This window comes from Sciurus vulgaris (genome assembly GCF_902686455.1).
Source record: "Sciurus vulgaris genome assembly, chromosome: 11".
In the NCBI taxonomy this organism is placed as follows: domain Eukaryota; kingdom Metazoa; phylum Chordata; class Mammalia; order Rodentia; family Sciuridae; genus Sciurus; species Sciurus vulgaris.
In genome coordinates, this window is record NC_136472.1 from 45,551,939 (window position 1) to 45,579,229 (window position 27,291).

The window sequence follows — 27,291 nt, forward strand, 5'->3', positions numbered from 1 at the left end:
AAAGTTAAATGATTTGTCAAAAATGGTTCGCTTGTGGTTGAGTCAGGACTTGAGCAAAGGTCTCTGGGTTTCTAGTTCTTTGCTCTGCCTCAGGCAATTGCAGGTAGGAATCCTCTGTCCTCTTAACCAGGAAAGAGATACCACTGAGGGCTGTGCTTGTGTTTTGCATATTTCACTTCACTAATTAAAAACGCTGAGGTGGTTAACTTTTATCACTTCCATGCTCCCACTAATATTTAACCTTAAGTTAAAAAAATATCTAGGAGATAAAAGATCACATTATCTGGCAAGTCCATTCCACCCCCAGTAATTATTAATTTCAGGACACATCTGAATTCCTACCCTGTGGCACATGCTTCAGGAGAGGAGTAGACAGCTCTTGGTCAGGGTCAGATTTCAAATTCTCATCTCTTGGTACCAATTCCACTGCCAGTTCTTTGCAGTTAACTTTTGAAATCTTCCTTGAGTACGACTTGGAGTCTCAAGATCAGCATAGTACCTGTGGTCCTCAGCTTCAGGAATCACAGTCTTTCCTCTCAACAAAATATCTGCTGTACAGAGCTTTGCTTTTGGAAACATCCTCTTGCTGAGTCCAGGTTGAAAGCAACTCTCCAGTATCACACTTCCCAGCATGGAGGCGAAGAATTTCACTGTTTGGGATTACGTTGTATTTTCAGCCCTGTTTGTCATTTCCTGTGGAATTGGAGTATTCTTTGCCGTTAAGGAGAGAAAAAAGGCAACTTCTCGGGAGTTCCTGGTAGGGGGAAGGCAAATGAGTTTTGGCCCTGTAGCCTTATCTCTGACGGCCAGTTTCATGTCAGCTGTCACTGTCTTGGGGACGCCCTCTGAGGTCTACCGCTTTGGGGCATCCTTCTTGATTTTCTTTATTTCATATACATTTGTCATCATCTTCACCTCAGAGCTCTTTCTGCCTGTGTTCTACAGATCTGGCATCACTAGCACTTACGAGGTAAGAGAACTGCACAAGTAATTTCTCTGAGCCCAAGTAATTTCTCTCCACTTGAATGATTTTTTTTTTATCCTATTTTCCCCTCTATTGATATACATCAACTTCACAATAAAGCCTGGTAGTTGAAGAACACTCACTGATTTTTTTCAAGACAATTACACATTATGAAAAAGACATGAAATGTTATTGGAGAAAAGCCTGAGCTCTGGCCACAGCTGTACCTGTTTTCCCCTTTGTAGAACAGAAAAGATGATGTGGCTCCCTTAGGACTGTGATGAAATTACAGCCTGTATGTGAACACCTAATGCATTGTCTAGTTTGTGGGAGGTTCTTAAGAAAACAGAGATGTTTTTATTTGTATTATTATTAGCATCATTATTCTGAAAAACAAGCAGAACATGTACCACAAGCCTTATAATTTTCCACTGAGAAAATGGAGATACCAAAAAATACAGTTAGTCATGATTTAATAGTACACCAATTCTACTGAGAACCTGTTTTGTCTGTATCCCTCTGTAGTGGTGTTCCCATCAGAGAGTAAACTGAGCACATAAATACATATTATTACTAAATTCCAAGTTTTAATTGGGAAATGGTGATATTTTGAAAAATCAGCAAATATTTTAATTGGAAGAAATTGCTAAATAATAAAAATATGGGAATTATTTTGTTATGAGAGGAAATGAGACAGTGGAGGTTTGGTTTTGCAATTATTCTCAATGAAAACATTGTTTTCAAAATTGAATTTATATGTCCAAAATTTAATTGTGATAATAGATAAGTTTCTATAAAGAAGGTGTTTATTTCCATTATCCAGCATCATACCCTACCAAGTCACAGCAGGCGATTCATAAAAGACCTATCTTTAATAATTTTTTAAACTAAATGAGTATAAAATGATTCTCTTGGCTTCTGGATGCAATCAGCAAGTGAACACTTTCTAGAAGCTCTCAAAACTTATAATTCCATAGATGATCATATTTTAAATAGTCAACATTAACTTCCCTTTCCCCTAAAAGAAGGTGATCAAATCTGGTCCATTCAATAACTAATACCTGGGGTGTAGATTCAAGAGAAAATAACTAAATTTACAATTAGCCCTAGAAATGTACGCATATCCCCTTGCTTATTAATATACTTCTGAAAATATAAGTATGTCCTAAGAGTTTCCATTTAAGTTTGAAGATTTGACTCACAAAGACATTGCTAATTTTTTTCCAAGCAAAACAGTGCATTCAAAAAAGAACTGCCTACTTAACTGCTAAAGAGAGAAACAGAATGAGAGAGGAAACTTGGGACCTGAAAAGATGAGTTCAATTTCTCTTCACCAATAGGACCACTTTGTGCGCAAGTTACTTAGCATTTCTCAATTCCATTTTCCACATGGAATGTAATATCTTCCATCTTTCATAAAGGTTTAGTTAAATATGAAGAAGCTTTTCAGGTGAGATGTACTTCAGTGGTAGAGTGCTTGCCTGCCATGTATAAAACCTGGAGTTCAATCCCCAGTAACACACACACACACACACACACACACACACACACACACACACACACGGCGTCTTTTAAACAATAAAAATCTACCCACATTTGGAATATAATTTTTATGACTATCTATTCATTCAGTAAATACCATTAAATGTCTACTATGTTCTGGCCACTCCCTTAGGCCCTGGAAATATAGCAAAGAATCAAACTTTGTAATCATGATGCTTACTTCATAACAGAGAAGGTTGTCAATAAATGCATAAGACAGCATAATGCATATTTATGTGATATTTAACTACATGCTAAGCACATCTCTATTTTACGTGTCTCAACTTAGCCTTGTAACAGTATTTTTAGATTGGTACTATTATTATCATTTCCATTTAACAGACTAGAAAACTGAGGAATGTCACATAGCTATCAAGTGGGAGTTTTTCAAACCCAGATAAGCTAATTTTAGAGATCACATACTGAATCATTATGCTACGTTACATACCATAACAATAGAGAAAAAGGAAATGATAAGAGAAAGAATGCTGGTTTGGGTGGAGAATGTAATTCATAGAGGGTGGTCAAGTAAAACTTCCATGTTAATAGGGCATTTAAGTGGAGATCAGAAGAAAGGAAGTGATTGTGTCTTCTTGGAATGCTACCCTGATTCTACTATGTAAGGAAACTGGCAAAGCTAGTCTAGCTTCTGGAACACAGGTGGACACAGAAAGGAGAACAGGGGTATACTAGATGACAGCCAACACTAGGCTGTGAATGATACAACCGCCAGAGAGGATGAGGCCATCTTAGACCCTTTGTCTCAGTTGATCATCCAGCAGAATGCAGCCACATAAGAGACCTGGTGAAATGAGTAGAGAAACACCTGCCAATCCTCAGTTTTGAGAGATAATAGTTGTTTGGATTTTGAACACATCAGTTTTTGGTGAGTGTTGCATAGCAATAGCCAACTAATTAAATGCTTTGACATGCAGTGGGGGTTCAAGACTCAGAATGCCATCTGTGCTCCTTTCCCACCACCCTGCCCCAAGTAGGAACATAAGGAATTATTCCAACCCCATGTTTTAAATGAGGTTTAGCTCATTTGCAATATCATACATTTTCATTATCTCTACTTGGACAGTTTATAATTAGTCTCCTAGTGTTATCTCTATTTCAGTCAAGGTTAACTCCTTCTTTTTCTTATACTAAAAAAAAAAAAAAAAAGAACATATATATATATATAGTCTGCTATTTACCCTGAACACTAGTTTATAAGCTAGCATCTGTTCTTTCATTTTTCTTGAACTTCTTAGTCTAGATGACTTCTGAACTACTTTTTATTTTAAAGATCAATTTTTTCATTATAATAATACAGAAACTATGACTTTACTGTCTTTTATATAGTGATTTTGAGCACTTATTCATTACATAATTTTTTGGTAATTTTTTTTGGTTCTCCACTAAATTATATTTTATGATGTTGTTCTGATAATATTTATATTTTTATAAATCAGATGTATAAAATAATAATATTATTCAATATTATTTCAGCATAGTAGATGGTGTTACAAAATATTTGTTGTATCTAGGTTCTGATAGGATGTAGACCAATGTTATGAAGCCTTTTAGGTCATTGTAAGGATGACCTTTCACTGTAGGTGAGATGGGTCTTTATAGTATTTGGGTAGAGGAGTGACATGATATAATTTATATTTTAAGAATATTATTCTAGCTGAATTTGAGAATGAGTGTAAGATTTGGATTACAGAAGAAGACGGGGCCAACTGGGAATCTGTTTCACTAATTTGGCCAAGAGAAAATAGTAATAATGTGTTATGTAAGAGATAATGCAAGTGGATATGTTTTGATAGTGGGGGCACATATACCAGGATTCTTTAATGAATCGAAAATGGGAATGAGAGAAAGGAGTAAATGTTATTTTTATGTTATGTGAACTTAAATCAATATGAAAAGTGAAGTTGATACCTGTTGAGATTGAAAAGATACAACAGGATCAAATCTGGGGTTCTAAAAATAATTCAACATGATGATAATAAATGTCACCCTGGTCTTTTTAAAACCAGTCTTAAAGGATGTAATTTTGCTGTTGAACTTTCATTTTCTCTTTTTACTCTAGTAATACTTATATACCCACCAAAGACAACTATTAATAGTATGAGTGAATCCATTGAAAGGAAAAAATACATCTTTTGCTGTCCTTATTTTTATTTTTATTTTTTTGGGTGGGGGGACTTGGGATTGAACCAACAGCACAGTACCACTGAGCTACCTCTGCAAAACACTTATTTATTTATTTATTTTTTATTTTGAGAGGGAATTGCAAAGTTGCTGAGGTTGGCCTCAAACTTGCTCTCCTCCTGTCTCAGTGTGCTCAGTAGCTCAGATTATAGGTGTGTGCCACTGTGACAGGCTCATTGAATACATTCATTCAGATATGGAATTATGCAGTTGAAAAAGTCTCTTCTGTTTGCAGATAAGAAAAGAGGCTTAAATCACAGAGTGAAGTATCAGCCAGTATCAAACTAGAATTCAAGGAATCTGACTTCTGGTCCACTTATTTTCTCACATACCCTTTTCCTAATACTGTCTCTCTAGTGTTACTGAATGGACCAAAACTAAACTGAAAGGTAAAATCCATTGACTCTCAGATCCTACAACAGTCTCCTCCCAGCTTTTCCATTTTCCAGGAACTTTTTCCAGAAAAGCTTTCCCAGGCCTTAGGCACTACTCAGCTCCCAAAATAGATAATGTACTTTTGGCTTTTGTTACCTCTTCCCCCTTTTGTATCATTTATCTACTGTGGGGCAACATACCATGCCAAAATAAATTTCTAAAAACAGGAATCTTATTTGTTCAGAATTCTGGGGATAAGCCATTTGGCCTAACTTGACTGGGCCCCTTATAATAGTGAGGTTCTTCTGCCAGCTCACGTGGGCCATCTTTGTGACTTCCATCAGGTCCTGAGTTAGCCAGGGACCTGCTGCTCTAGAGGAATAGGACTGAAACCGCTTCTTTGTGTTATATTTGGTCTCATCCTCCAGAAGGTCATCCTGTATTCATTATGTGATGCAAGAGTTTGCATTATATTAGGTAGATAAATATTACTCTCTTAGGTTGCATTTCCCCAGAGGCAGATCCTGAGATAAGGTTTGAATGGAAGTCATTTTGGGGGGAAGTGATTCCAATAAGCCCTGGAAGGCAAGTGGCAAAGTAAAAGTTGGAAGGAGAGGAAGTTCATACAATGTATGTTTTTGAGTGGATTATCACTGCAATCTGCTGGGATTTAGTCTCTCTGGGGATCTCTAGGAGATAGGATAGAACATGTCTGAGTTGCCCTTCCGAAAAGGCAAAGAAGCTAGTGTATTTTCTTTCCACCTCCCTTTAGTCATTGGCTGAATGCCAATGATGACACCTCCAAGCACTTCTGACCTGCCCAGTGCAAAGGCTGAGAGAAAGTTCACAATCAGACAATAACAGGTGCATTTAGATGCCATCAATATATACTGGGACACTGAGTGCCGATAAGTTGTGCCTGTTGCACCCACACTGACAATTGTCCTAAGATTCTACTCATTCCTAGCCCTCTCCTTGACTTGGTCACACACTATGTCATTGGCTTCTCCAAAATCTCTCTCTCGGGTAGGAAAACCCATGGCTTAGTGTAGTAAGCTGATTTTCCAAAGGGCATGCAATTTGAACCCAACCTATCTTTATCACAAAAGTTTTGCACTGTTTTGCATCCTGTGCTATTTGAGTTTTTTGCCTCCTCATTGACTTTCCCTAACTCCACAAGAATATTTTCTTTTCATCTGGTTCCCTAAGTCGCACAATCACTGAATAAGCTCTGTGACCCAGTCTCTTTGTACCATCTGAAAAGAGGGGCCTGAAAATAAAGTGGTTCTCTACCCGAGGATCTGGACATCTGGCAGGGTAAATTTTGAAGTGTGGATTAGTGTGAAACTGAGTCACAGTTTTATCGAGAGTTCTTTGTTTCAAAGAAAGATCTATTTTAAGCCATGAAACATTATATATACTTTCTAGGAAAAGGATAAATCATTAGTTAATCCATAACTTAATAAAAATTATTTTCCTTAAATTCAGAGAAGACAACATACTAAAAGCAAAAACAATAACCAAGAAACTGAATCCTCAAGTCATTTGCTACTTTTAAAATTTATTTTGTTCACCCTGTACATATTTATTATGCATTGGAAAATATGTACTCATGTCTTCTAGAATGCTTACACAGAAAAAACTTCTCTGACCTCCAGCATTGACTCACACCTTGCTATTTAGTGTGTTCACAGCTTCTTGTAGTTCTTCCTTGAAAACTATTAAAGTTGTAATTTTATTTTTATTATTATTTGTTAATGATTGCTTTATCTAATCTGTAAGATAGTCTAGGATGTAAACTGTATCTTATTTCCTTATTATCGAGCATGTGAATGTCTTATGGGAAGCAAGAAACAAATATATATTAAATGAATGAATAGATAAATTACAGAGACTGGCTAGGGATAGCTCAGTTAGGAGAGTACTAGACTCCCATGCACAAGGCCCTGGGTTCAATCCCCAGCACCACACACAAAAAAAAGTTACAAAGATAAAAATGAATAAACTAGAACACAACTTATATGTGTGTGCATATATATATATATATATATATATATATATATATATATCAGCATGAGTAAATTTGGCAAAAAAAAAAAAATCACTGCCCCCAAGAAAGTGTGTGTTTCCCTCATACCTCATACTTGTGATATCTTAGATGGTCCAAAAAAGGGAAGAGGTGGGTCTTCACAAACACAATTGAATTAATATCTTACATTATCCAAGTAGACCTTAAGTAGAAATACAATCACATGTATTTACACAAGACAGATAGTGAGAAATATGACAGAGGACATACTGACTACAGAGGCAGAGATTAGAGTGCAGGAGTGGAAACCAAGGATGACCAGAAGGTACAGAGGCTAGAAGTAGAGTCTTCCTAGAGACTACGGAGGAAGCACAACCCCTGCCAACACCTTGATTTTGAGCCAGAGAAATGGATTTTGGACTTCTGGGCTTCAGTAATGCAAGAGAAAACATTTCTATTGCTTTAAGCTACCAAAATGGTGGTAATTAGGTAACTAATCCTCGAGCAACTTGAAAATAAGTCAATCCTACACCAAATTACTAGACAGTAACTGGTATCCAGGGAAACGGTTTAGCATATGTGCCACAGGAGCTCAGAACAGAGGGTATAAGGAGAATAAGAATAACCCTGTTGAACCATTTTTCTTGAGAAATGACTAAGAACTTGGAGACAAATTTGAAATTTGAAATTTGGGGAGAGAGAGACTCTCACATTGAAAGTTCTACCTAAACAAAGGAAAGGTGGTATGCCTTAAGCAAGGTAGGTAGGTAGGTGCAGGTCAGACAAGAGAGGGTATGGAGCTGAAGAAGTAGCTTGCTTTGGAAAGTGCTTGCCTAGCATGCCCAAGGCCTGTGGTTTGAATCCCCAGCATCTCAGAGGGAAAAAAAAAAAAAAAAAAAAAGAATTTGTTTTGGGCTGGGGATATAGCTCAGTTGGTAGAGTGCTTGCAAGGCAAGCACAAGGCCCTGGGTTCAATACTCAGCACCAAAAAAAAAAAAAAAAAAAAAAAGGTATGGAATATCAAACTTGAGATGTGCACTTGGTTTCATCAAAAATCACTGAAGATTTTGGGAAAAAACGTCCCCAGGTAAGAGCTCTGTTGAAGAGAGTGAAGGTGGCAGATACGAGTTGATGGAGGCTTGGTATTGGGAGACCAATCAGGGGGCTACAGCAATAACCACAAAAGGAGAAAAAAATTGAGCTTAAATATGGGGCTTTGGGAAATAAAGGGAAACTGGCTTCAATGGGTCCAGTAGGAAGATGCCTGGACAGAAAGCCAGTAGGCCTGTGCTTTGTTCAAGCAACCAACTTATCTTCATGAGATGCATGAACAAGAATTTGGTTTTAATGTATATTTGACATTTAACAATCCATGTTCCCCCCACCCCATTGCTTCCAGAAATGCATACTATAAAATCACACTGCAAGTCCAAAGCACTAAACTCAGAGGAATACCAAGGCAACCAAAGACCTTCTTAGCAGCTCTTATCTAAAACTCATTGCACGTCTTTCTCTCTCTTCCCTCTAGTACCTACAACTACGATTCAACAAAGTGGTTCGCTATGCAGCAACCGTCATCTATATTGTGCAGACGGTAAGGGGCTGGCTGCTGCAGAAGTGGGAGCCATGGGTACCGAGATACAGTTACCCTTTTCTTTATATAGGAGCAATTAACTCAATTAAAGACAAACAATACTAGGAAGTCAGTACCTTTTTCCAAAGATAGCATTTGTAAGAAATGTGATCACCTTGAGAGCCATTCACATTGCTAGATTCCATACATCTGGACTAATAGTAAGAACAAATATATAAATCACAAAGGGAAAAAAATTTGCTTCAAGTATATTTCATTCATTTTTAACCTGTACAACCATTTAATATGAAATGATCTGGTAACTGTACTTTTTTTCTTTCTCTTCTTTTTTAAATGGTTAACTGAGCTGAACCAGAAATGCCTGTTTTTCTAATGGTCCCTTTAAGACAAGATTCCTAACCAATGTACCTACTTCCCTACCATGTACTCCTTTCCCATTCTCAGGCTCTGGGGTGCCGTCGTGCACCCCAAGCTCACCTGGGACACAGAGGCGAATTTCCACCCTCTCATCATGTGCTCTCTTCTACAAGATGACCTTTCTTAATCAAAATGCCCACTAATGCCAGAAGGATTTAAGCAAGAGAATAAGTAGAAAACAATTCCTCTTGAACTGCCTGTACATATTTATTTGTTGTCTGAAACCCTCAGATACCATCTCCAAATGGTGAAAGTCCATTTAAAACAAAATGTGAACTGAACCCGTTGCATCAGTGTAGCAATTGGAATTTTGCGAATTAGATGATGTTCATTACATGCAGGTCACCCTTACCCTTGTTTTCAGTCTTCCTTAGAGTTCTTTCCCCTCACAGATTTTTTTTTCCCAATCTCCACTCTAATTTCCATATTTCAGCAAACCGCTAAAATGTGTTTCTGTTCTTTGGCAAAACTTCTCATGAAGTCAGCACAGAACCTATTGTGATGGGCACATGAGGGCAGTGGGCAGAGAGAAGTTGAATCAAAAGCTTAATTCAAAGTCTATTTTTTTTTTTTATTCTTTAGAAATACACCAAATATAACCATGACATCTCAAAATGAGCAGTCATCTTGAAAATCCAACCCTCTTCTCCCATCTCATGATTATATCTCTACAAATTAGTTACAGTGGTAAACGACTTCAAAATTAGAGTGGATGAGAATGGAAAGCTTGGTGAACACGTTGGAGGAAGGTCAATAAAGAGCTTCTAGGCAGTTTTTCCTCCATGATTTTCCCCACTGCTCACTTGCTTCTTGTTCTCCACCAGATTCTCTACACAGGTGTTGTGGTGTATGCTCCTGCCTTGGCACTCAATCAAGGTGAGTCTCCCAAGCTCCAATGGACATAATCCACTACTTTTATGCCTGAATTCTCAACTTGGACAAATGTATATAAGATAACTTGTTAGGAAAGATATTCCTCTGCTTAAAATGCTCTGAATTACTGTAATAGTTGCTCTATAAAGCTCTAAAAGATGATTGGACATAGGAAATAATGCAATTAGCTATTGGATTTTGCCTTGCAAAATTGGGTAGTTCTAAACACCCAGTTCAATCATTGCCATTATTTGGGATTTTTATTTTGTTTATTGATCATAGAAATGATGGGGTTTGGGATGTTATATGTGTGCAATTGCTCAGTAAGTTTATCTATAATATGTGGTCATGTTTCAGTGACTTCATGAAGTAAATAATCAGAGCACAAGAATGAAAGTTACCTGTAATAGTCATATTGCAATGGATAGTTGATCCTTTCAAGAGAATAGAATATTAGAAATAAGAGTGAAAAAATTTTTATAATGACATTGCCACTTTTAATAGGAAGTCCTTAATATTCTAATTAATTGGCCTATGGGCTTATATTGAGAAATTTTAATTCTTCATGGATGCCTAGGTGGTTTCAGATTACTCAGACAAATTTTGTTAGGACAAAACAAAAGATGTATATCATTTGAACCAAAGATGAAGTTACAGAATCTTAGGAGGAAAAAAAAAAATGACCAAACAGTATATGAAATTTATGAACTGATTTAGGATATAAAACTGTAATAAAAATAATCTTTCTCAGAGCTGAGAAAATTCAGTGAGGGAAAATGAATTTGATTTCTTTTTGCCCATAAAAAAACACTAAAAAAATATTGTGACTTTTTCCTCATTAAATTTTCTCTTTTACTTAGCTCAGAGAAATTTCTTTTAATGTTTTTTTCTCCTTTCACAGTGACTGGGTTTGATCTCTGGGGATCTGTGTTTGCAACAGGAATTGTTTGCACATTCTACTGTACCCTGGTATGTATCTAGTTGGGAAAAATATTTAATACTCCTCCTAATTTGGGATAAGGCCAAATCTCCAACAACGGAGCATCAAATTACCACAGTAACTGGAATCCCCAAATTAAATAGCAGTACGGTGGATTATCTACCATACTTTCATGAAGAAGTTGCTGTTTTTCTTCTTATTCTTTTTAAATTCTTTTTTTAAGCAGACATTAAGCAAATTTGGACTCTAATTTCACTCAAGAAAATTATTCCTAATGAAAGGCGATATAATGAAAGACATACCTCCTGAATCAAAGGACAGAGCACAGGTGACCCTGTGCAACTTCTGAGAAAGAATAAAGTTTTCTCCTTAATAGTTTCCATAAATCATAGGTAGCAGTTTATAGTTCACTGTCTGCCAGTTGAGAAGCAGCAAAATACATGCCTAAGTGAGCAAGGATAGTTGTATTTTATAAACATGAGTATTCCACTGCTATTTTTTTTCCTCTCATTTATAGATATCTTAGGTTATACTTACCATTTGGCTTTACACATGCTATTTTAAATCAGGTAATCTGGGTGGTATTGATAGCACATTTGTATAATTATTGCAATTAATTGATTTCAACAGTCACTGAACACCTGTTATTTGCCAACCCCCTGCAACTGGAGTCTTTATTCTTCTGACTCATCATACCATTTTCTGGGTAAAGATAACCAGTTAAGAATATGCCACTGCTTCCCAGATAGATGGATTCTCTTTCTTCTTTTACATAGAAAAATTATTAATACATTATCATATAGTGGACTATTCATGTAATTTGACTTTATGCTCATAACAGGTACATTTCGTAACACACATATGATAATATCCAATTTAAACTGCCCTTGTCTCTTTTTCATACTTGCAAATCCCACAATTTCTACACATGTAAAGTTTCTTCTTCATCTTTTTTTAATCCCATCATCACTACTATAATTTCCATATACCTCCACCCACCTTGGTTAAAAAACAGGCTCTTCTCCTTGGATGCTAGTCATGTATGACAGGTGAGTTACTCTGATGTACCCACCTAGAGAAGGACAGCTAGATACTGGATAAAACAACTTTTTGATGCATTTTTGTGATTGTGCAGGATATCATAGATCGCTAAGGAAATACTTTCCCCAAATAACATAACATAATAACGTAAATATATAAATTACCAGGGCTGGCATTTGGAAGGAGTGCAGGGTGAACTGGAAGGATGAGACTGACCTGAGGGCAGATGCTGATAACAGTACTATTATCAAGTTATTGAATTTTGGTCCAGTGGCAATACAGAGTAGCTGAGTTTGGGACTAGCTGGAACCACTGAGGGGATCTGATGTGATTCTAGCTCAGTGGTGCACTTTGACTTTTTGTGAGAATAGAGGGCAAATTCCCACAGATACGAACATAATTAAAATCCTAAAACCAAATATTTTTAGAAATAGAAAATAACAAGATACTTTGAGAGAGGATTAGCAAAATAACAGAGAATTAGCCTCTCAGGATCAGCATACACTGGCATTGCAGGGTACTGAATAAAACATAGATTTGCACAAACTACTTTAATAAAGAAAGAATACAATTTCAAAGCCCAACAAGCATCAGTAATAATCAACAATGTAATAATTATGATAAAAAGGAGATATATTTGAAGAGTTGTACAATTTACATACTAGAAGATATATCTGAAGAAATGACAGAGCATTTCCAAAAGACAAAGAAATGGAGAAATGAAGGAGAAATGGGGACATATAAAAGATAAAATGTGAACATATAATTTATGTCCAATTAGAGTCTCAGAGAACAGTAGTGTAAGAATGGAGGAGAGGCAATATTTCAAAAAATTATAAACTGATTTTCTTCAGAACTGATTAAAGACAAAATCCATAGAATTAACAAAAAGTACAAACTTAAAGGATGAAAAGAAAAATAAAAAAGAGAAGCCCATACCTGGATATATTAGTAAAATTATAGAATAGTAGGTATAAAAAAAGACTAAGCAAGGGCAAGAGAGGGGAAACAAACTGCCAAGGGGCACTTTTGGCAAACTTCACAGTGACAACAGTAGATACCAGAGATTCTGGAATGGTATTTTCAAAGACACTAGGACACACAATTATCAACCTATAACTATTTTCAACACACCTGTCTTTCAAGAATTGAATGTCAAGAATCAAGAGAATTTCTAACAGCTTCTTCCCCTAGGAAAATCTAGAGGAAGTACTAAGGGAAGAAGAAAAAAGTCTTCCAGTTTTAAGTAAAAGAAGTGATGATTAAGAAGTAAAATACAGGAGTATCCCTAATTCAAAAATCCAAGATCAATTTGTTCTAAAATACGAACCTTTTTGAGTGTAGACATTATCCTAGAACAGTTTTGGATTTTGGATCATTTATTTCAAATTTTGGATTTTCAGGTTAAGGGTGGTCAGCTAAAAAAGTCCATACAAATATTCCAAAATCTGAAAAAAACACCAAAATCTGAAATGTTTCTGGTTGCAAACATTTTGATCATAGGATACCTGTAGTAAATATTTATTAAGTCTAATCAATTATCATTTATGTTATATTTTCTTATAACATCAAATTGCATATATTATTTATAATATAAAATATATGAATAATACCCATTATCATTTGTTTTTATATAATTTTGGGATTAAGCAAAAGAACAATTCCCAAACCATCCTGCAGTAGTAACTAAATGGGAAAAAGAGTAACCAGGTTTACAAGTGGAATTTAAATAAAAACATTCGATTGCTCTAAGCATGAGCAGAAAAGAGAAAAACAAGCACAGAAAAAGTAGACACCCAAAAGTACAATGTTAGAAAAGAGTCTGAATATTTTAAAAATCATCATAAAATGAAATGAACTAAATTTGCTACCTCCTAACTGGCTTCATGTCTCCAGCTTCTTCTTGTTCTCAAATCCTGTTTGCCTCTGTCAGATGAATCTTCCTCAGACATATATTTCTTCATGTACTTCAGTGGCCTAATTCTCTTCTTGCTTCCTATTGTTCGCAGCATAAAGAAAAGCTTAACCTTAATCTCTCCTCTCCAGCCAGGCTAGAGGCTTCAGTGTCTCACCAGCATGGGGCCTATTTATCTAATACCTGTGTTCATATTGTGAGCTCTTTATTGTGATCATCTTGTGATGATCCATTTGGAAACTAATCAGAGGAAAGTATTTTAAAAATAAGTGATTCCTGCCATCCAGAGGTTTGCCATTTAGGGAGGTGAACATTGGATTCAACGTATTTGATTAAAGAGGGTGGGGAGAGAGAAAGAGAGAGACTTGGCTATATACAGGAGTCAGAGAAGACTTCATGTTGACTATGGTGGACTCGATGACTATTTGATAAAGTGGTTTGTTCTCTTGCATGTCTAGCTAATGCTCAGGTTTTTGTAAATTTTTGCATAACCAATGCCAAATAGTTTCTGAAAAGTGAAGAAGCTTTTGGTATTCGATCTTCATATGACTAAAATCTAAAGTTGACATTTGAATTTGGAAAGCATAACATCTTTAAAGGAAATCAAGATAGAGCTATCTAAGAGGTGGGAGATAAGAAATTTATTGTTTCTCAAAACACGATTTAGACAATGTATACTAAAACGATGGCTTTATTGGGAATTTTAAAGTTTATTTTTTAAATAAAATTTTATTTTTAATTACAAAAGAAATGATTGGAAGGACCCCAATATTTTTTTTTTCTTCTCAAGTTAAAGATAAAGCATGTCATCTTTTCACAGAAGTTCTTGACACTCTGGAGGAGTAACTGGGGATGATAATTCTATTTTTCAATGTTAAAAATATCACATCCTTCATTTCCCTAGAGCTTATTCATTTTAAAAACACTTTTCTAATATGTCACTGCATTTAATCTTTCCCTATTTGCTCACCCCATCTTCACTATAGTAGGATTCTATACATTCTGTATGGTGGGATTCCTAAAGGGCTTCTGTAAATAGAATATTAAATGCCGCAGTCTCTTTCCTCCTATCTTATTGTCCACACGTTGTCAGCTAAAATTCTACCTTAGAATCCCTTAGAGAGCCTTCAAAAGACACTGAGGACAAACCCCCAACACTAGACCTCAGTTAATTCAGAAACCCTGGGAATGGAACTTGGACATTATTTATTTTTTTCTTTTAAGTTCCTGTGGTGATTCTAAAGGGAAACTAATTCCTCTGATTTAATAATCAGAGGAATTAAGGTTTAATAACCACTGCTCTTATCTCTTGCCTAACCATTCTATTAAGTTCTACTACTAAATTTGTCTTCCTTAGACTCTAGTTTTTTTCACTTTCCTACTTGATCATCCTGTAGCTCTTAACTCCTTCCTCCAAAGATATATAGAATACAGTATTCCTTCCTACCTAGGTTTTTATTCTTTCTCAGTGTTCTACCATCTCCATCTCCCAAAGTGTTTTCACTTCCACTCGTTTCATTAAAAAAAAATAATAATAATAAGTCTAAGTTGTATAAACCAGACCAGGGGCTTATTCTTAATTCCCTTACTACCTAATCACCTATGTTTAATGAATCATAAGTTATCTCTTGAATATCTTTCAGATCCATGAACTTCTTTCAGTCCTTACCCTACTTCAAACTGTTGATCATCTTGGGCATGGGCTTCAGAAATAAATTCTGAGCTGGTCTCTGACACCTTGTCTTCTATAGTCTTACAATTCATAATCCACACAACCACCAATGGAAGTACTACAAAAAAAAATCTCTTATCATATTTCCTTTAAATAATATTTCCTGGCTCTTGTGAATCACTTAAGTGGTTTTATTAGTATCTATGTGCTTTGACCTTGAAGATTCAGAAGTCACAAATCCCCTTTTAGGCTCTCCACAGTTTTGTTGTATATATCCAAGCTTTCTTTCATTTCCTCAGGAAAAAATGCTTCTTCTTTCTTCAACCATGTTGGTCTAATCCCCACTTGGACTGCCGTGCCTGAAAAATTTCTACTCATTCTTCAGAAATTAGCCTGACTACCACTTCTACATGAACTGGTTAAGACTTCCCTCTGTATGCTCCAATAGTAACCTGCTCTTAATTGCATGCTCCATAATTAGAAATAATCATATTACTATCTAATATCTGCTTTTCCCATTAGATTTTAAACTCAATGAAATTAAGGCAGGACCTATATCTTTCACTTACAACTTATTCCCAGTGTTTAACAAAGAATTTGACACATAAAAGATGCTCATCAATTGTTACTGAACAAATGAATGAATGATTGCATTAGTACCATTCAGATTTGGTTTTACAAACCTTGCTTTTAATATTATACCATTCCATCCATTTCAGGGAGGATTAAAAGCAGTGGTGTGGACAGATGCATTTCAGATGGTTGTCATGATTATGGGCTTCTTATCAGTTCTCATTCAAGGATCAGCTCTCAATGGTGGATTACAAAATGTATTAGAGCAAGCAACAAATGGATCCCGACTACATATAATTGAGTATGTCTGATACTACTTTTTAAGGCATTATAAAGATTTAATTGAATGACCTTGTTGACTAATAATTCTGAGCATTGAATGAATATTTGTTCACTCTGTTTTACAGTTTTGATGTAGATCCCCTCCGCCGGCACACTTTTTGGACAATAACAGTGGGAGGAACTTTTACGTGGCTTGGAATCTATGGAGTTAATCAATCAACCATCCAACGATGCATCTCTTGCAAAACAGAGAAGCATGCTAAGCTGTAAGTTATTGATCAAAAAAAATGTCCATGTCTTCTCATACTTTATTGAGTTACTACATCCTTCCTACAGCTGTGCATGCATGTGAAAGAGGGAGAGAAGTGGAGAGATTTGTTTAACCCTTTCAAAAACTTTGTGAGGCAGGTATTATTACTCCTATCTCTGCAAAGAAGTAACAGAGCTGGGGTTTGAACTGAGTCAACCTAGGCAAGTGTGTGGTGATGCAGAGATAATTGTCATGCTTCTTGCTCACAGTTGCCATGATGAAATGACTCTCATGACCTGCTCAACTATTTTCTGTTGTGTTAAAAGGTAAATTGAGGCACAATAAAAATTTAAAATATTTATTTGAAAAAATAACAATTCACAATTCAAGAAGCTTAGAAGTGTTTGGGGGGCTCCACAAAGGGATTAAAAGGGGAAGACTCTTGAAGGATGAACATGGAAGTAAAGAAAGAAAATATATGATTGGTTATAGTTATACAGTTGCCTTAATTTGGTCTATCTTCTTGGAGAGTCTCTAGTTCTAAAAGTTGCTTAGTGGTTTCTTAGAGGTTAGCTTTGAGTCTCATTTTTCTTTAATATAAGCTTTTACAAGAAATAGCTCAAGTGAAGATTCACTTATGATTACAAATCAAATTATGTTAAACTCCTTTGTGAGTCCTGACTTTGTACTTACACTTACAGTTTCCAAGGAGGGGTTAAAAGAGAAGAGAACCTAGAGTAATGTGGCGAGCTGTAAAGGGACTGTAACCACTTCAGCTCTCACTAACCCAGCTATCTGTAGGACCTGAACAGAAAGGTACATATTGCCAAGCCTCTTCCACGCACTCTAGGACATCATGTCCTCTGGAATGGGAACCAAGGGCAGTTCTATGCTCCTTCAAAAAGCCGGTAGAAATTCCAGAGTTGCATCTAAAATGGTGTTTTGTCCCCATTCAGAAACAAATTCTGAGGTGATCTTGAGACATCTTGTCTTCTATAGTCTTACAATTCATTATCCACACAACCACCAATGGAAATACTGCAAAAAATCTTATTGTGTCTCCTTTAAATAATATTTCCTGGCTCTTGTGAATCATTTCAATGATTTTATTAATATTTATCTGCTTGACAGCAAAAATTCAGAAGTCACACATCCCCTTTAGACTGTAGCACCCCAGCTTAGTCAATATGCCCTAAACTTTTCTTAGTGAAAGTGTCATTATGAATATTCCCCACATGATTTTAAAATGCTTTCAATGTAAAATTTCTTATTTGCACTGAATAAAACATAAAACTATCTGGAAATGATTCAACCATTTTGTGAGTTGAGTTCCAGAAGGAGAACTGTAATGTTACTACTTACATATTTCATAACTCTCAAAAGGAAGTGAACACATTACCCGATGTTCTGTCAATTCACTGGTGAAATACTCTAATCTTATTAAACTAGTGTTATCATAAACCCTTCACACACATGATCATCACTTATCAAATAGTTGTATTACAGAAAATGGAGATGACTTTGATCTTAAAATTCATTTAAATTAAAGTTCATTTAAAAACCTGTCTTAAGAGAAACTAGAGTTGAATGTGTCTCTGAAGAGAAGAATCCTTTGGTGAAATACAGAATAGTTCTCTGTTAAGTCTAGTTTTTTAATCTTCTCTAGTTCACATGCTTAATTCCTCCCTACTACTATACTATACTACTAGTACTTGAAACTTAGTTATTATGTCGTTTTCATCATCATTTTTTCCCACAAGGTGAAGACTTATGCTTTGTGCTTATTAAAAGGTTATCATTTGTTAAACAAAGTAATGCTTTAAGAAGCTTCAATCTTCAAGAATGCTTGTATGTGGGTGTGAACACACACACCCAGACACACACATATAGGGAAGAGAACGTGTGTGTGCGTGTGTGTGTGTGTACAGACATGCACATGTACACATTCTTATGTACATATCTTTAAACCTCAGTGTGTTGGTTTGATTGAAGTAGTGGCTTGGAACTTGAAATTCTTGTATTACCATTGAGTGTGTATGAAAAATGTAATAAAGGAGTAATACTCATGAAAAAAAAATTACATAATTTTCTAACCATTTAGGACTGCCACCAGATTCTGTTCATTCCCAGCCTTATGAAGGAATCAGAGCTGTGATAGAAATTTTTTGATCAAGAAAGATAAAAAGTAAAATCTAGTTAAGAAAAACTTTTCTGAGAGAAATTATGGTGATTTTAGTCAATAGAGTTTAAAAGAATCAGACAAAGTGGTCAGTGCAGTTAAGTGCACACAGCTGGAAGGGAGGTCATTGTAGTGGGGAAATGGTGGGGGTCTCAGGGGCACTTCTGTAGCTCTGGGAGTCATTCAGGGTCAGCTATGGACTCTCATCTAGCACACTCTGCAGAATGCGGAGCAAAATGTTCTGCTTTTGCTCAACTGAAGACTGATGAAATTAAAACATTCCAATGGGGGACATTACTTGGGGAAAATACATCCTGCAAAATAGGCAAGCAGAAATAGACATATAAAGTTCATAATAAATGTGGCTATAAGCTAAAACCAGGAGTGGCTTGTTATATGTGCAGTGAACTGGGTGACCAAGAATGTTGATTACTCAACCAAAAACAACTTTATGTTAAGCCTGATCTTCCTTGCACCTAGAAATATTTATCATTTCTCAAGTCAGTTAAATGAATTTTTTTCCCTTCAGGTCCCTGTTTATCTTTCAAAATTACTAAAAATAAATGATACTATGAGAGTAGGAGAAGTTGGTGCAGGATATTGGGCCCCTTCCCATCAAATCCTATCCCTAGCGAAAATGAGTACATGCCCACACATAAAGTTGCCAGATAAATATATTTTGTGGAATATATGAAGTTCCCCACTTGACAAACAGGAGGATTTGTTTTGGATATAGTCAAAGTCTATTTATAATGAGAAACATATTCCAAAACACAATGACTTACATTCTATACGATCTAACCATTTGTTTCTCATCTCTCATAGTTGACTGGTAAAATTATAAAATTGTCTTATATAATGTTATGAATGTCCTCTATAGGGCTATATAGTATTCATTTACAGAATTTAACTCATCCACTCTTTGTTTTGGTCCTTAACATAAGAAGAGTGGCAAATGTGTTACTCTCTTACAGGTGATATAATTAACATAGAGTGTTGTGTGATTTGCCTAAGGTCACACAGTTGTCAAGGATAAAGTCCTGATTCCAAGTCCAAACATCTTTTCAAAAAAGAAGAAATGGAGGAAAAAACACAATCATATATAATGATTATCTATCATTCATTATTTAATTCATTTAATCTTTACATCATTTCTTACCAAACAAAGTAATTTTATGTCTGCTTTCTAAAAGCTGTAGTCTATGCTCTTGGGACACATCATTACATTGGTTGATTGGGAAACAGATGTTAGACCAATGAACCTATTATGCAATTGTAGTTCATAATAAATGCTATAATTACAGAAATCATTATGAAAACTATAAACTGATGACATCAGAGAGTATCTTTAAGATGATAGTCAATAGGCTTCTTCAAGAGATGATCTTAGCACAGACTTGAATAGAATTTTCCTGAGATGGATAGTGAGAGTATCATTAATAAAAATATGGATACTAATTATTTTATGCATCAAATAATTCACTACCCCCACCAAATAAAACTCATACATTGTTAGAAATACTCCCTTCTGGCCAGGTGTGGTGAACATGTCTGTAATCCCAGTGACTCCTGAGGCTGAGGCAGAAAGATCATAAGTTCTGGGCCAGTCTTCCAACAACTTAGTGAGGCCCTCAGCAACTTAGCAAGATCCTGTCTCCAAATAAAAATTTAAAAAGAACTTGGGATGTAGCACTCAGAATTAAAATGCCCCTGGGTTCATTCTCCAGTATAAGAAGAAAAAAGAAAAAGAAATAAAAAGAGAAAAGAAAGAAACAAACAAAATAATAAAGGAAAAACATCCTTTCCATGGAAATAAACTTTGAGATAAAACTCGTTTCTGAAATGTAAAATAAAACTTTTACGTGGGATAATTTTCTAACACAGGAGGATAAGAATTAAGAGTCATGAAAATCAGGTAGGCAGGCACAGGACAGGTTTTAGGGGGCTTTGAAAAGGATGTGTGTCCTTCGATTACAATGTAATTGAATCCAAGAAAATGCTCAGTGTTATTTTCCTGGCTCCTTGTCACTTTCCCCACAATGAGATTGTTTATCGTTTCTCTCAAGCCAATTTAATTCCCACCTATTGCCAAATCTTACGTGAACTTAACAATATGAGTAAGACAGGATCAGGATGGCAGAGAGAGGTAGCCTGCAGACCTCAGCACCTCTGCAGTTTGGAATAAAAACAATGAGAGAACAGCCGATTGGCAAGGTGAGGTGACAGAGGGAATGCACTGAGATGCAATATTAAACTGTCAGAGAGTTGGACAGACCTGGAAACTCTGGTTACTGAAAAAAAAAGCAAGAAAGAATTCATGAGCCCCAAACTGCACCTGCAGCACTGGGACAGGTCTGAGGCAAGGTGTAACAAAGGGAGAAGGAAAGAGGCAAAGCTTACAAGCATATGCCAGAAACAGCCAATAGCAAAGTCAGACTGAGTTGAACTGGGGTGGGAGATGCAAATCCACCTGATGTGTGAGAAATGCTCTGCTTCTTTCAATTCGTTGTTGAAGAACTGTGGTGAGCAGCCATTTGGTAAAGACCAATCTAAACTTGCATCTATGGAAAGGATTAAATCCCTACAGCTTCATCCCACCTAGAGAAACCAGCAAATATGAACATGGGAAATGCCTCTAAGCCAGACCATCTGAGTAACTCGTGAACTGGGGTCCCTATGAAGTGAAAGCAGCTGATGTCCTCACCCTCAGTCTTGGCAGTGGAAACAGAATGGAGCAGAGAAGAGCAAAGCACATAGCAGTGCCCAGGAGTGCAGCCCCTAGAGAGCATACTGTGCCCCTGCCATGGGCTGCCACACCCCACACACTACAAACTATATAGTCAAGCATATACCTATGACAGGCTGACATAGTTTCATAAACCCCAGCAGAGGGATATCAAGCACCCAAATCCATTGCAGAAATTCGGGCCACCACAACCTTGCCAGAGAAGGATAGGTTGGTATCTGTTTTGATAGCATTGGGAGCATATGACATTTATTAAGCTGAGTACACCAATTTGCAGTCCCAGACAGGAAGATGTCTGGTCACTGGGCCACAATCAGGGATTGTTTCCTCTGATCTTCCAGAGAGCTATTAGGAACGTGGAAATTCTAAGGAACTGTGGGAGCTGCCTAGGTTCATGCCAGAGGTGGGTGGAAGGAGGTCTGTATGAATAAGGCCAGGGTCTAAGTTCTATGCAATTTTTAAAGCAGAAACCTAAGCTACACAGGGAAAAAACTAAATATACTGCCCCCAATGAGCATGGAAATGGAAAGTATGGTCACTACTTCAATGCACAGAGAAATTTAGAGGACAAACTGGGGACTTGTGGGCATTTATTACACCTCGCAAAACCTAAAGGAATCCAAACTGGGAAGACTCAGTAAGAAATTACTCCATCTCTAATACTTTGGCAAGGAATAAATTTAACCTCTTTAATGTTAGTTTTTTTATTTTTGTCCTCTTGTCCTCTTGATTTGATTCCTCCAATTATTGGATATTGAAACTTTAATCCCATTTTATGTATTTTTAAATGTTTTAATGTGCTAAGTGGATGTATCCTTTCAATCTTTTTTCTTCTTTCTCAGTTTTACACTCTCCTTTATTTTTTCTCTTCTCACATTTTCTGCTTCTCTCTCCCCCATTCTTTCTCTGTATCTCCTTCTTTCTTTTTCCCAATATTTTTATTTTTTTAATACCTATTTTTTTCAGCTTATTCCACTTTTCCACTTTTGGGATAGGAAAGTTGTGAAGCATATTTTTTTATACTTTTTTTAGTTTATTAGTATATGCTCTGAAATGGTTAGTTAATGGTGATTATTATCTCCTCTCACAGTAGTGCCAGGGATTGATCACAGCACTATGAGCACACTGAATAGGTACTTAGACACTGTGATCACCCCCTAGCTCTGGACACAAAGTAAAGAGAAACAGATCACTAAAAACACTCTTATAACAATGGAAACAGAAAGCTTCCTGAATCTTGGGAATGAGATAAAAATGCAGGTAATAGAGGCATTTGCAATTCCACATAGACATAACCAGAAATACTTTATTATATCTAAAATTCAAAAAAATTCAGAGCAAAGAAAGAATTTTAGAAGCTGTAAGAGAGAAGTCACTTATAAAACCAATCCCACTAGAATAGCAGCAGATCCATCATGAGTTACTCAAAACACCAGGATGGCATAGAATGATGTATTTCAAGTCCTGTAAGAAAAAACAGTCAGTCTAAAATACTATATTCAGAAAAGTTATCATCCAGAATGAAAGAAGAAATAAAAACCTTCCAAGATAAGCAAGCATAAAATGAAGGAAATCACAACCATTAATCCAGCACAGCAGAAGATAATAAAAAGAATAGTACAAAAAATAAAGGAAGATAAAAATAACCAGGAGAGCAGGGGAAATAATAAATCACTTTATAAAAATAAATAAGCAGATTATAATTACGAATGAATCAAATTTTAGAAGTTTAAAAATAACAGGAATAACACAAGCTGTTCTATGATAACACTGAATGTCAGTGGTCTTGATTCTTCAATTAAAACAGATTGGAAGATTGGATTAAAGAATAAGACCTAATTATGTTGTTTCCCAGAAACACACCCCACAGGCAAATAAATCCACAGACTAAAAGTGGAATGAGGTAAAATGATTTTATATGCAAATGGAATCCAGATATAAGCAGCAACAGTCACTGTCATATCAGACAAAGAAGACTTTAAGAAAAAAGTAGTCAGAAGAGAAAAAGTAGGTTATAGCATGTGGGTTAAGGAAACACTGCAACAAGGTACAGCAATTATAAATATTTATACCCAGAATGTAGTGTGCCCAATTTCATAAAACAAACATTACTTGATATGAAGGGTATAATGGGTCTGATGCAATAATTGTGGGGGAGTTCAGTGTGCACCATTATCAGGAACAGATAGGTCACACACACACACACACACACACACACACACACACACACAAATCAACAAAGACACATCAGATTTAAATTATAGTATTGATAAAATGGACTTGACAGACATCTAGAGAATAGTTCATCCAACAACAGCTTAATAAACTTCCTTTTTAGCATTTCTTAGAAGTTTCTACAAAATTGCATGTTAGGGCATAAAGCAAGTCTCAGTAAATAGAAAAGATTTGAAATAATTTCTTACTCTTTTCAGGTCCTAATGGAATTAAATTGGGAAGTAACAACAAGAAAAGTTATAGCAACTATACAAATTCATGGAGATTGAACTATATACTTTGAATGATGAATGAGTTATAGAAGAAATCAGTGTGGAAATTTTAAAATTCTTAGAATGAAAAATGGAAACACGACATATTAGAATATGTGGTATATAGTGAAAGCTGTTCTAAGAGGAAAGTTTATAGCTATATATGCCTATATAAAATAGCAGAGATCTCAAATAACTAAACTACTTATTTACAAACCAATACCAAACTAGTAGAAAGAAAGAAATAATAAAGATAACAGCCAAAATTAAGGAAAGAAAAATTGAAAGAATAGTAAAAAAGATTAATGAACAAAGAGTTGGTTGCTTGAAACTATAAGCAGTTTTAAAAAGTAGCTAAAATAATGAAAACAAAACAAAACAGAAAGACCTAAATTAATAAAGTTAGAGATTAAAATAGAAATATTAGTACAGACAAAAAAAAAAAACTACAATCCAGAGGATTAGTATGGACTATTTTGAAAACTTACATTCCAATAAATTAGAAAACTTTTAGTAAAAGTCTAAATTTTTAGACTCTATGATTTACCAAAATTGAACCAAGAAAACAGAGAACATCTATACAGAATATAAAATAATAACAATCAATGAGATTGAAGCAGTAATAAAAAGTCTACCAACAAAGAAAAGCATGACCAGAAGGAGTCATAGCTGTTTTATACCAGATCATTAAATAATAATTAATGCCAGTACTCCTCAAATTACCCCATGAATTAGAAAGGGAGGGAATGCTTCCAAACTTATCCTACAAAGACAGTATCAACCTGATACCCAGCTAAGGGCACTTCAAGGAAAGAAAATTACAGACCAATATCTTTGATGAATATAAATGTAAAAACCTGAATAGGTATTAGGAAACTGAATTCAATAATTCATTAAAGAGATCATGCACCATGATCAAGTTGGTTTTTTTTTTTTTGTTTTGTTTTTTTTGTTTTTTTTTGTTTTTTTTTTTAGGGATGCAAGAATGGCTCAACATAGGTAAATCAATAAATGTAATTTCTCACATAAATACACTTAAAGCAAATATCACATGATCATCTCAATAAGAGCAGAAAGGGCCTTTGAAAAAAATTGAAAACCACCTCTTAGCAAAAACAAGAAGACACTAGGGATAAAAGGAACTTACCTCAACATCATTAAGGATACATATGTCAAAACCAAAGTCAATAACATACTAAGGAGGAGAAAATAAAAGCATTTCCTTTAAAATCAGGAACAAGTCAAGAATGTCCACTCTCACCACTCTTATTCAACATGGTACTTGAAATTTTAGCCAGAACAATTAGGAAAGAGGAATACATAAAAGGAATATAAGTAGGAATGGATGAAGTCAAGTATCTCTGTTTGCAGATGATATGATCCTATACTTAGAAGACCCTAAATTTTCCACCAGAATAATTACAGAGCTGATAAACTTCATCAAAATAACAGGATACAAAACAACATACAAAGATCAATAACTTTTATATAAGTATATATAAATAATAATAATAATAATAACTTTCATGTAAGTATATATAATGAATCAGCCAAGAAATTAGGAAAATAATTCCATTTACAATAGCTTTTTTATATAAAGAAGTAAAATATCTAGGAATAAATTTAATGAAGGAGGTAAAAGATGTATACAAGGACAATTACAAAATGCTGAATCAAAGGAGTAGAAGTCCTAGAAGAAGGAAACAACTCTCATATTTATGGTAAAGCAGAATTCATACTGTTAAAATGAGCTTATTACCAAAACCAATATATAGATTCAATACAATCCCCATCAAATTACTAAAGATATTCTTCACTTGGAGAACATAATCCTAAAACATATATGAAAGAACAAAAGACCCAGAATAGCAAAAGCAATCTTGAGCAAAAAAGATCAATGCTGGAGGCATTGCAATACCTGATTTAAATTTATAATACAGAGCCATAGCAACAAAGATAGCATGATACTGCCATAAAATAGATGACAGTATTTTTTTATTCTGAAAGACAAAGAGACTATCCCACACAGGTGTAGTCATTTGATTATTGATAAAGATGACAAAAATATATGATGGAAAGGACAAAACCTTTTAAAAATGATGCTAGGAAAACAATATATAAAAGTAGAAGAAAGAAGTGAGATCTTTCTACACCCTGTATTAAAGTCAATTCAAAATGGATCAAATACCTAGGTATAAGACCAGAAATTTTTCAACTGTTAGAAGCAATACATGGGAAACACTTCAACATGTAGACAACAGCAAAGGTGTCCTGAATAGGACTCCAGTTGCAAAGAGAATAGTAGCGAGAGTTGACAAATGGGATTGCATCAAATTAAAAAGCTTCTGCACAACAAAGAAAACACTTAACAAAGTGAAGACATAGCTTACAGAATGGGAGAAAAATCATTGTCTACTACTCTTTGGACAAAGGATGGTTTCTAGAATATACAAAGAATCTGAAAAACTCAACCCTAAATGTTAAATAACTTATTCCATAAATGAGAAAATGAACTGAACTGACACTTCTCAAAAGTACAAATGGCCAACTAATATCTGAAAAAAATATTCAACATCTTCAGCTGTCAGGGAAATGAAAATTAAAACTACACTAAGATTTCATCTCATTCCAGGCAGAATGGCAATCCTCATGAATACAAATAATAATAACATTGTCTGTGAGGATGTAAATTATACAACCAGGACAGAGGTTTCTCAGAAAACTAAATATAGGACTACACTGTGATCTAGTTATACCACTCCTTGGTATTTATCCAAAGGAATTAAAGTCAGCATACTTTAGAGACACATGCATACCCATGTTTATCACAACACAATTCATAATAGCCAAGTTATACACTCAAACTAGGTGTCTGTCAACAGATGAATGGAAGAAAAATATGGTACATATATGCAATGGAGATGTATTCAGCCATAGAGAAGAATGAAAATTATATTGTTTGCAGGAAGACGGATGGAATCATAGAGCACCATGTTAAACAAAGTTAGCTAGACTCAGAAAGTGAAATACCATATGTTTTCTTTCACATGTAGGAGCTAGCAGGGGAAGAAAGGACATCATGAAAGTAGAAGGGAGACCTAGAGAGTAGAATAAGGAGAGCAGTAGAAAGAAGAGGCCAGGGTAAAGGACATGTTGGGTAGTAAAATTAATCATATTGCATTATATGCCTACGCCAGTATGACACAATGAA

The 27,291-nt window shown here is 35.3% G+C and overlaps 1 protein-coding gene across 1 annotated transcript in view; it reads left to right on the forward strand.

Moving 5' to 3' along the window:
* Window positions 1-328: 328 nt before the first annotated feature.
* The window catches only part of SLC5A12 (solute carrier family 5 member 12), a 55,533-nt gene continuing 28,570 nt past the window's right edge, over window positions 329-27,291 (forward strand). Inside the window, exons 1-6 of the mRNA XM_079101853.1 lie at window positions 329-970; window positions 8,641-8,706; window positions 9,948-9,999; window positions 10,898-10,965; window positions 16,284-16,438; window positions 16,545-16,685. Of these exons, the coding sequence (XP_078957979.1) occupies window positions 632-970; window positions 8,641-8,706; window positions 9,948-9,999; window positions 10,898-10,965; window positions 16,284-16,438; window positions 16,545-16,685 (821 nt within the window). The 5' untranslated portion in view covers window positions 329-631. The remainder of the gene's footprint in view (window positions 971-8,640; window positions 8,707-9,947; window positions 10,000-10,897; window positions 10,966-16,283; window positions 16,439-16,544; window positions 16,686-27,291) is intronic.